Below are 11,444 nucleotides of genomic sequence, written 5' to 3' on the forward strand. Positions count from 1 at the left end.
GACACTAAAACATCAGTTTTTTTTTTTTTTTTTGCATTTTCCTTCCAAGCTTTAGCTGCACCAGTCACTCAGTCTGACCTTTTTCCAGGGTTGAACAGGTTTGTGGTGAAAAGGGGCGGGGCTTTCTATGGTTACTGTGACAGGAAAAGAGTTCAGCAGTTTTCTGTAGATAAAATGAATCATATGTTCGGGTTCCTTCTTTGGTTTCATCAGCTTCACATCTTCTTTTCACCTGGAGATGAACTGAACCTGAAACGACCCTCTGACACATTTTCTGGATCTGATGAAGGTAAACTTCGTTATTGGTGGATTTGAGTTTCTTGTTCTAGAACCACAGAGATGATGGTCTGAAACATCTGCAGCATTTAAACTGCAAACCCACTGAGCTCCTGTCTGCTGTCTAGGGGGCCTTTTGTAAAGGTTGTCATGGTAACGCAGCAGCCGGTCATGTCTCCCCAACATGCGTGGCGACATGTCTCCTCAGATGTCCTCCGGACGTAAACGTCTTCCCGCAGAAGGAGCACTTAAACTGCCGGCAGTCTGTGTGAACGCTCATGTGGACCTTCAGCGAGCCGGACTGAGCGAAGCGCTTCCCGCAGTGGACGCAGCCGTAGCGTTTCTCGCCGGTGTGAACGCTCTGGTGCCGCTTCAGGTTGCTGGAGTCGGAGAAGCGTTTCCCGCAGAGGGCACAGACGTACGGTTTCTCGCCCGTGTGGACCCGCATGTGGGTCTTCAGGTTCTTCAGGCAGGCCAGCCCCTTCCCGCAAAAGTTACAGACGAACGTCCTCGCTCTGGAGTCGGCCCGGCTCTGTAGCCGCCACCTGAAGAAGGAGCCGTGTCCTCCTGCAGCCTGTCTCTGAGGAGCCCCTTGCTGCTCTGCTGTAGCCAGAGTTGCCTTGCCGTGGGAGAAACCACCGCTGCTCGCTGAATCAGTAGAAACATTCCTGCTGGGAATAAACCCAGAGGAGCTGCCGGGTTCTGGCGCTGTAGGATCTTGGGAAGTGTGCGGCAGCATCAGGGAGTCAAAGCTGCTGGTTTCTGGCCTCTGGTTGGAGTTCAGGACATGTTGGGTGGAGGTGGAGCTCACTTGCCCGCTCGTCCAGGAGACGCAGCCGCCGTCTCCTTTATCTGCTGCTTCCTGTTTGATCGGCGAGGGCGAAGCCTCCTTTTCAGCTTCTTCCTCAGAAACTCCACAGCGACCATCTAGGGGCGCAAAGACTGTTAGGGTCAGAGGTCAGCATCACCCGGACAGACAAAGCAGTGAAAGGCTTACTGTGGGGGTCAGGTTGGGACCACGGCTCGTCTTCATCTTCTAGTTTGATCACAGTCGACATCTCAGCTGCAGCAGGCTGAAAACACAACGCAGCGTCAAACCTGTAGAACCTGCAGCTGAAGCCTAGCAGGACCTGGACTCACCGTCTGCTCTGCAGCCTCCTGTACTGGTTCTGATGGTGGACAGGTGTCTCTGCTCAGAGACGTCTGCTCATTGGACGGCAAGGACAGCTCTTCTCCAACTCCTGCAAAACCCCAGACTATTTGAAACAGATCTGTTGTTTCTCCACAGATCCCTCAATGGCTCAAAGCTCTGGACTTTGACTAGGCCACTACAAAACCTTCAGAAACGCACTTATAGAGCGGCTGCTGCTCTCATGTTTGACTGTTTTGGTTCTCAGAGCTTGTGGAGGACTTCCTGTCTGCTCCGTAGCTGCTCTGTCATCAGTGGAGCCGTTTAAATGTTTGTTTAATCACTTTTTCATCTTGGTCTTTTTCATCTGATTAGTTACAACATGTTTACAGTTCAGCAACAATAAGAGTTTACAAATAATATTGGGGATGTTCTTCATTATCATCCTTTTATCATGAATTTTGCAATACATTGTAATTTCAAATTGAAATTTAAAGGTGTCTGAGAACCAACTAATGATTTCTCCTTTTAGTAAATTTAACATTATCCTTCTTTAAAATTGTTTTTCTGCTGACATTTCTGACTACCAACATCTATTCAGTTAGCTATAATGGTTCTATTTTCTCACTCTCAGATTTTACAGTAAATAAAAAGGAGTTCTGACAGTTAGTAAAGTGAAGTGTTAGTACTTTTTTCTGAACAATTTTAACAAAAATTTGAGATTCTGATTTATTTTGCTCACTAAGGTTTTCTGTTTACATTTACCTTACATTGTTATTAAGTTTTTCAAAAATGTCATCATCTTCAAAGAAATTCTAATTTCCTTTATTTGATTTTCCAATATTTTTCTTTAACTTTGCCTTGAATACATTGTTTATAAATATATAATTTTCTAAAACGTTTGCTTTAATGTAAAGGTCAGCCTCCTTTCATTACCAAATTAAAGGGATATTCCGCTCCATTTAATGGTTAAATCAGATGAAAATCTGAAATATTTATGATAATAAAAAAACACAAATATTATGCAATAATGTCACATTATGCAAATGGAAATATTCAATTTGTGAAAACACAAATAAAATATTTTTCTTCTGATTTGGGTGAATAAACCATCAGCAGGTTAATGTTTCTCAAAGCTGTTTGGAAGCTAAACATTTCAGAAAAAATAAAATCTTAGCTTTTCCATCTGGTAAATGTGAACCTTTAAAGAAATATAAATATAACGGTTAGTTAGCTACCTGTCGGTGGCGCGTGCCTCCTCTGCTCGTGGACGCGCTGGTTGACGCGCGTGCGTCCGCCGCTAGCATAAAACGGCGCGCTGCCGCTGCCGCTCGCGGCGGCTCGGAGTGCGGCAGATCGCGCCGCTCGGAGCTCCATGAGCCGCAGTTTCCTCCGCAGAACCTCGTTCTCCTTGCGGCTGCGGGAGATCTCGAGCTGCAGCACCGCGTAGCCGCTGTCTACCAGCTCACAGATCTCCGCCACCGCCGTGTTAGCCAGAACCTCCATGATGGAGGCGAGCTGAGAGTGAAACGAGGATGCCGGAGACATTTTCCTGCTGATCCAGTAGAAGCAGGACGTCCAGAACCGCTGAAAGCCAGCTAGAATTAAAATAACCTCAGCAGAACCTGTTTATCCTGAGAGAGGCCTCCACATCAACCAGGAATTGATACAATACTTTGTGCGCATGCGTGAAGTCACACGTCATCAACGTAACACAGAATAATCTTTTAAAGAAATTAAAGTGATAAAGAATAAATTAAATGAGTTGATTTACTCTTTTCTAAAATCACTATACATTTTCTGTGGATTTGCAATAAACAGCAGAATTATTATTATTATTTTTTTACACAATAATAACCGTATTATTACAATTCAGCCCAGCAGATGACGACAAAACATCTGCCATAAAATGCCATTAAAATTAACAGAAGTCACAGATTAAACTGGGCGCTAAAATAAAGGATTTTAGCTCTGAGAAAAAAAAAACTCTTTATTAATTTGTTAAATGCAGAACACAACATTTAGATGTTTGAGGAAATATAAATTTCTTTGGAACTTCACAGAGAATTTTTTTTTTTCTTAAAAAGAAAGAAAAGATCCAAATGTTAGTTTTACCAGAATTACATTTTACATCATTTAGTTTTACTATTTTACATCAATTAAAAAAATCTGAATTGGTAGAATACCTTTAATTGAAATATGTGTTTATTCTTTAGTGGTCTTATGCCTGATTTAATTTCATTACTTATAAATACAAATAATTTATCAAAAAAGAACATGTGTTCAGAATCAACTTGAAAAAAAATTATATTTGAATTTACTTCCAATTTAATTCAATTTATTTACTTTACGTCAATTTCCAGAACATATCATATCAAGGTTCTTTACAGTCTGTTTGATAGAACTAGGTTAAAGTCGAGCACATGCTTTACCCCCCCCCTTTTGTTGGCAATTAATTGTATGCTTATACATTTATTGAGCATTTATTTATTTCTGTATTTATTTTTAAATATGGCAGAGTTGGTCCTTCATAGTATGGAGCCTCCTTTAGTCAAAAATTATTTAAGAATAAAACCTTTTTCTAAAATATAGATGCTTACTCATTTCAAAAGAGGCCTTTTCTCTCTTTCTTTTCAGTTTTTTCTTGAATCTTCTTTTTCCAGTAAGAGTTCCTAGTCAGAACAAAAACCTTTTGTTTTGAATTTCCACTGATCTGCAAAATTTTAGTTTTTTTTTTTCCTTTTCCTGTCTGTGGTGAGAAAATAATTAAAGCCACCAGACAGCTCTGTATTATTTCTTAAAGCCAGAATCCACCTGGAGGAGGAGATGGTATCAAACGGTCCAGTCCTGCCACATCAAAGCTCTGACTGGGACTAGGGCCAGATCAGGCCAGAACCCACAGATGCTCATTAAAGAGGGGAAAAAATGTGACCAACATATTTCTCTATTCTCCAACCTAGAAGATGGACATCTGAATTAACATCACTATCCAGTCCAGTTGTTTAAACTGGGTCAATGTGTGTTTCCTGTAGTTGCTGTTTATTTATTATTAAGTATCAAATAAAGGGAAATATGTACTTGATGTATATATATAAAATGTATCAAATATACCAAATTGATGATGGTAATCCCATAATCTCCTTTATTTAATATTCTGCATCTTGTCATTTTGTGCATTGGAGCGCTTTTCTTCCTCCTTGGTTCTCGGATATATAACAAAAATAAAAATCATGTTCTAAATTCAGTCCAATTAGTCCTGAGAACAATGTTATTTCTATTTGTTTTATATATATATATATATATATATATATATATATATATATATATATATATATATATATATATATATATATATATATCGTATTTAAGTGTTTTGATTAAATAACTTAACATTCAAACATGATCTGTTTCAGATCAGTGTTTATGGTGCAGTAATAAGTTTTCAGCCAGAGGTTGATGAATCACTTTAATCATTTTTTCTCAGTTCTAATACCCTAAATATAACAGTCTGGTTGTAGATTAAATCCAGAGGAGAAAAGCAGCCAGAAGGATCCTGGAGGACGACGACTTTTCCACTGGAACCAACTAGTCTTCCTCTAGAATCAGCAAACTCAGCACACAGAGTTTAAAGGTTCAACCAAACGCCTCAACAAGTCTTAGTTCCAGTTTGTACACTCCTCAAGCCTTTTAAATGGATTGCAGTGAAGTTAACAGGTTTTATATTTTATTTCAAACAAAACATGAATAATAACACAGCAGACAGAATGTATCAAAAAAATCTGTTTTTAAAACCAAAACAGTAGCACCAGCAGAAAGACCATTGGAGGGAGCCTTTAGTGGCCTTGAGCGTCATGTCCCTCCCACCAACAGTATCTGTTAGAACCGTCTGCATGAAACCAGATTAAACCAGGCAGTAAAAGCAGAGCTATAAAGCAGTAGCTGCACCTGAACCATCACACGCTTTCTCTCCAGAGTGAGCATCCTCAAAATATTCACAGCACTTTTTTCCACAGATCTGTCACAAAATGTAAAAAAAAAAGTGTTTATTTTATAAAGCAAGGTTATGTAAAACAGAGAAATCACATATTTTGCAAAGAAATCGAGCCAAGATCCAAACTGTTTCCACTGACTGTCTCTAACCACCAGGATGGTTGACGACTGTCTAAACTCAGCCATCAGAACCCGTCTAACAGTTCCAGTGTTGCTCTGAGGAGAACCTTCTAGAAGCAGCAGCAATCCACTGATCAGGCACCGCGTCCTGAAGGAGCTTCAGACTGTGAGAAACAAAATCCTCTGGTGGTCTGATGAGACAAAGATTGGACATGTTTGTAGAAAAACGGGTGCCAGTAACACCCCTACAGTGCAGCACGGTGGTGGCACCATCATGCTATGAGAATGTTTTTCAGCAGCAGGAATTGTCAGGATGGAGGGAAAGATGAATAAAGAGACGTGAATGAAAACCTGCTCCAGAGCGCTCTGACCTCACAAAAAAAACCCCAAAAAATCTAAAAGGAGAGGCTTTAGCTTCACTGTGGGCTGATTAGCTAATGTTATCTGCCAGGGTGTTTAGAGCACAGAACTAGAGTAGATAAACCTCACGCTGACGATCGATGCATTCTGGTTGGAAGAAGAACCTTGCTGCTTCTGGGATTTAGCGCTTGATGCAAATAAACTCCTCCCCCTCCCTATATCAAATGCACGTGTCAGAAGAGCTTTTCTAATGTTGCTGTGCTTAAAGTCGACTCTAGAAATCGCATTGGCCTGTCAAATCTGATGGACGTATGAACTGGACTAACACCGAATGGATGGAAATCAGCAACTTTCTGTCCTCCCCGACAGTTATTGGGAAGAATTAATTCAACCACGTACTGATTACAAATCAAAATAGATATTATAGTTAACTGGAGTTAAAGTTCAGCGTTCAGATGTTCAATGTTCCAGCCAACAATCTAATAAGCCTTAAAGGCAAGAATTAAAAATCAACCATAATAAATGTAATGATTTCAGTTCTGTCAAAATAAGCTTAGCATATTTGTGTGTGCGCACTGATCGTAGTTCGTCTTCTAAACGTAAAGAGTGGTCTACGTGGTTATGACTCCATCTGCAGCCATGTTAGTACCGGTCTGTGGTGTGTCACATGACTGTAGTGTTAAATTAAGTTGTACTGAAGCGTTTTCACGTTCACACAGTAAATATATCTATATATTAACTGAGCGGGTTGTTGTGTGATGTGGTTTTTAACGGATGTTTACTGATCACTGTAGGCATGTAGAGCATCATTTTTTTCCGGATTCCTGGCATTATGCTTCAAAGTGTGCAGCTCTGTATTAAAATACATAGAGCTAAAAATAGACTTATTTCACGTGCCATTATCACTAAAGGAGGCAGAGGAATAACTGGACATCTGACACAGAGCAGGAGAGAGGAAGATTTAAAAAGAGTCAGAAAAGAGAGAGAAGACATGCCAGTGCTACGTTAGGCTAGCTGTCCCTTACTAGAAGAAATAAAATCCGTTTGAATGCGACGAGTGTCCAGCATAGAGTTGTAGCAGAAGAAGCTCTGTTTTATAGTGCTTCTGGACAGCTAGAGTAACTTAGAGAGATCACAGTGTCACAGTGTTTCTGCACCCAAGTGGGCAGCAGCCAGTGAGGTAACTGAAAATGGAAAAAAGCTGAGAATACTTTCTGGATGCTCTGTAGGAACCTGTAAGTTCTTGTTTCTAAATTGGCTCCTAATCTGTTCATTTCCACTCATTTAATCTAATCAATTCAGAATTCTTTATTAAAGTGCTACAGAGCTGCATAAAAACCTGGAACCACGAGTTTTGAAGTTTGATTTTATAAACATGCAGAAAGCTAAATTCTTAAAACGTTGCAGTAAAATCTGGAGCGAGCGGACGGGCTCAGCTGTTGGGGTGACACTTCTTCATGTGCAGCTTGAGGCTGTACTTGACCATGAAGCTCCTGGAGCAGAGCGTGCAGCTGAAGGGCCGCTCGCCTGTGTGCACGTTCAGGTGGGACCTCAGGTGGGCCGACTGCGTGAACTTCTTTCCGCACTGGTCGCAGGCGAAGGGCCTCTCGCCCGTGTGGATCCGGGTGTGGACCTCCAGGTTCTGCGCCGTGGCGTACGTCTTGTTGCATATGGAGCAGACGAAGCGCTTCCTCTGAGGGTCATCGTCTGGTTCCCCCGCGGGGAGCTGGGACTGGCCCGGCGGGTCACTGTACAGGCCGAAGTTCAGCACGCTACCGCCGCTTTCATAATCAAAAGCGGGGCTTCTGGCGTCCGCAGAAGCTGGGCCGGAGATGCCAACCAGCTTCAGCCCAAACGTATCACCCTCCATGTTCTCATTCTGACAGAACTGAGCAAAAGACATGGAGCCTTTGGTCTGCTTGGACCAGGCTGGCTCCAGGTTCATGTCCAGGTTGCTTCTGTTCGCCGTGGGCTGAGCCTCCATCAGACTGCTGCTGCTGAAAAAGACCTGCCTGCTTGGACCCGGAGGAACCAGTGAGCAGTCCTGAACCAGGTGGACATCCGGGTCCATCTGACCCGGATAGGAACAAACCGAGTCGCTGACTTTCATCTGGACGTCCTCCAGGAGCCGAGCAGAGCGGCCCGGTTCGCTCCGAGGGGAGTCCAGGCTGTAGAGGAGCGGGGTCTTCTGCGACCCCGCGGCCACTCGGGGTGTTTTCAGCACCAGCTGCTCAGAGGACGACGTGTCAGAGTCTTCATAGACGCGACTGCGGCGTCGCCTTCTCCTGATCATGGGAACCTCTTTGCTTGCAGCAGACGCCCCCCCATCAAGGTGCTTCCTCTCTGCTGAAAGATAAACACAGAGCTGTAAGGACCTGCTGGATGGATCCTGGAACCAGATTTATTTCCTGGAGGAAAGTTTAGACAGAAACAGATCCTCTGTTTGTACTGATGGAGCCACGGTTAGTGGCGGACTCCCTAAGTTTATAAAGACACGTTTCCTGTGGTTTTCTTCAATGTTTTAAGTTATTTTTTTTTTTAGGTGGACTATAATGATTATTGGGAGAACAGGTAAACGATCCCCGCAGTCCTGAGAGCTCCACTTCTGTTCTGCTGGTTAGTCATCACAGCATCAGAAGAGCAGATCTGATCTAACTTTAGAACACTGAAGGAAACCATGGCTCCTGTTAAACCCGAGTTACAGTACGCTACCAGTGGCGCTGCTAAGCGGCAGTAGGCAGATCAAATGTGACTTCAGAACATCTATCTCTCAGAGATGTACTGATCCAGTTTCCCCCACCCAATCCAATCCGATACTGAACTCTAGGCTGAAAGAAGTGACCCACAGCCGAGACCGATGCAATCCTGCCGCTGAAGGAATGAAGGATGCCGGATTTCTTTGTGCCAGACACGTAAACAGATGTGCAGCCTTTAAATTAAAACACATCTGCTCCACTTCTTCTCTCTTTGCTCCTTTGCTTAACTGCATGAAAACGAAGCACACGGACCCGCCAATCAAAGGCAGGCCTTTCTAATCCAATCAAAGTAATTCCTGGGTATACTGCATTCAGATGGATGAAAGGAACCAATCTCCACCAGTAAATCAACAATATTACACCTACGGTGGTAGAGATTAGGAAACAACATCAGACTGTTAGAAATTAAACACTATAGGATTCTAGATTAAAGCATTCCTAAAGAACTTTCAGTTTTGGCCGATTTTGGCTCCCCCCACTGGTAAAAAGCTGTATTGTTCTGGCTGAAGGAAGACAGCCTTTCCCATGAGGACCAGCTTGGTAAAATAGTGACGAGAAAATGAATCTAACTGTGGGGAAGCAATGTAATATGACAATGTTGAAAATAAGAAACATTTAACTTTGGTTTTGTACCGTATTCCTGCACCGCCGGAGGAGTACAGAAACAGAGCTTTTAAATTATTATCGACCTTTTAAATATATGTTAATATAGAACACTGAAGTGTTTATTTGATTACAGTGTTTTTCTTAAATCTTGTCACACAGGAGTTGCAGTATTTTGATTTACAGGTTGATTTTATTACTTTGTTTTATTTTTTTTTAATCCATCTGAATATAGTATTTGTAAGGATTGCTTTGATTGGATGAAAAAGGCCCGTCTTCTATTGGCTGGTTGATGAGGTTAATTTACATACAGATAAACAAGTTGTGAGGTCAGAGAGCTGAGATAATAGCTGTAAAGGATTGAGTTTGTCAGAGTTTAGAATCTCGTTATAAGTGAAGGGTTGTGAGTCTAGATCCTGCACACCGATCTCTCAGCCGACTGAGGTGGGTGGCACAGAAAAGCGCAATAATGTACCTGCTTACCTTCCCATGTGAGTGAAGGCATCAGGCTTGACATAAACAGCTACTGTGCCTGATGGCGTCACTGACACCACAAACGTAGAACTGAATGACTAGATCGCTGAGCCTGAGTTTCTGTAATGGTAAAAAAAAACTTCTGACTGGGTCAGAATGCCAGATCAGCGTCAATTATCCGACCGGTATCAGAAAGCTGCCCCTCTGCTATCGCTACAGACCGCTACTGTGGCTCATCAAGTCCAAAAAGGCATGTTTTCTGTATTTGGGTCAGATCACCTCCTTAGAAAGAGGCTCGGTTTATTGGGTCCAGACCGGGGTTCACTGGGGTTCATCATCAACTAAAAAAGTCTGGAACAAAAGGGCAAAGAAATTCTGGTCCATTTAGCATCCATACATTAAGAAAACCCTAATTGTTCAGGATCCATTGATAAATTCTTCCCTTCTACCAGGACTGCTTTCTTCCCTAAAAATGAGATTTTTATGACATCAGGAGTGAAAGACCGGCCTGATTGCCCCCCTCCTCCAGTCAACAGCATCTCACTGGCAGGCAGAGGAAGGACTGAACAGTCAGAGTTCCAATCAGAGCTACGGATGTTAAAAGAGAAGAAGGTTTCCCTGCTCACCGTCCTCTATGCTGTCGTATCCGTCTGAGTCTTCATCTTTGATCAGCACCACGTCTGGAACCTGGAGACGCCACAACATTCATCAACAGACACAGGATCAGGCTTATAAAACAGCGAAACATGCAGCCATGCAGGAGAGCAGTTTAAATCCAGGATAAAACACAGAGAAAGTCAGCCATTCTTCTTCTAATCACCTCATCCATTAAAGCGTCGCTTTGCCTTCCCTCAGATTAGGAGCTAATTAACTTGAGAAGCAGCTTTTCTGCCTGCAGCTTCCACCCAGAGAGGGAATAATCATCGGCTTCATCTCCACACCAACATGTCTGCATGAGCAGATTCTCAGCCCAGATAAGGAGAAGAATATTAACATCAGACCTAAACGAGACCTTCAGAGCTGTCTGAGGGTGCTGTGGGTGATTAGGGAGCTGATAACCGAACCCTAATAACATCAACGCTGCCGTTCATCAGGGTAGCTTCTCTATTACAGCTGCTGGCGTCTGACTGTAAACCGCTGCTGTGTTTAGGGTTCCTTCATTTTATTTTTACTTTAACTAAACAAACTAAATGTGGTTTCTATTTTAAGGGGGCTGGCTACAATCTAAAACACTCATTTTTGTTGAATGTTAGCAGCAGGTTGGTTTGGTTGCAAAAATAAATCTCTTCTGTCTGCTTAGCTTTTTATAGCCAAATAATAATAATAGCGATGGTAATAATTAATGTGTTGTGAGGCTATTGTTCTTTAAATGGGAGTTTCCAGTCACAAACACAGAATTATCCACCTGCTCAGCAAGAAGAGTCGCTCTCTGTTGTCCTAAAAGGCACTAGAATCAGTTTCCATATTTCATGCCATCCAGCTGCAGGACGTGATTCTGAATCCCTACCATTATTTTTCCTGTTGTCTGTCAAAGCAGTGTGGAGAAATACTTAGATATACGAAGGGGATTTTTTTCATGTAGGGATTTTAAGAGTAACAACTTCTATGGGAAGAAATAAAGAAAAATACATAGTAGTAATGAAAGAAAGAAAGCAATGTAGAGACAAACAAAGAGCAGTATGAAGGACCAACTCTGCCATATTTAAAAATAAATACAGAAATAAATAAATGCTCAA

At 42.2% G+C, this 11,444-nt stretch overlaps 3 protein-coding genes across 4 annotated transcripts in view; all 3 read right to left on the reverse strand.

Moving 5' to 3' along the window:
* Positions 1-12: 12 nt before the first annotated feature.
* Positions 13-1,251, reverse strand: LOC107087008 (zinc finger protein 184-like). Its single transcript, XM_015378335.1, has one exon. The coding sequence runs from the start codon at positions 1,013-1,015 to the stop codon at positions 446-448; it is 570 nt and encodes a 189-aa protein (XP_015233821.1). The 5' UTR covers positions 1,016-1,251; the 3' UTR covers positions 13-445.
* LOC107086995 lies at positions 1,084-3,074 on the reverse strand. Its single transcript, XM_015378320.1, has 4 exons — positions 2,644-3,074; positions 1,417-1,517; positions 1,245-1,349; positions 1,084-1,203 (listed from the first exon to the last, which is right to left on the reverse strand). The coding sequence occupies exons 1-4, from the start codon at positions 2,951-2,953 to the stop codon at positions 1,084-1,086; spliced, it is 636 nt and encodes a 211-aa protein (XP_015233806.1). The 5' UTR covers positions 2,954-3,074.
* A 3,235-nt stretch (positions 3,075-6,309) lies between these two features.
* LOC107087006 (zinc finger and SCAN domain-containing protein 5B-like) overlaps positions 6,310-11,444 on the reverse strand; it is a 9,007-nt gene continuing 3,872 nt past the window's right edge. The window contains exons 2-3 of one of the 2 annotated variants that reach the window (XM_015378333.1): positions 10,335-10,395; positions 6,310-8,218 (exon numbers count right to left, since the gene is read on the reverse strand). In XM_015378333.1, the coding sequence (XP_015233819.1) occupies positions 7,308-8,218; positions 10,335-10,395 (972 nt within the window). In that variant the 3' untranslated portion in view covers positions 6,310-7,307. Of the gene's footprint in view, positions 8,222-10,334; positions 10,396-11,444 lie in introns of both variants that reach the window. The other variant, XM_015378332.1, reaches the window with a different exon arrangement.

Source organism: Cyprinodon variegatus, unplaced genomic scaffold, assembly GCF_000732505.1.
Source record: "Cyprinodon variegatus isolate N-32 unplaced genomic scaffold, C_variegatus-1.0 Scaffold170, whole genome shotgun sequence".
NCBI lineage: Eukaryota > Metazoa > Chordata > Actinopteri > Cyprinodontiformes > Cyprinodontidae > Cyprinodon > Cyprinodon variegatus.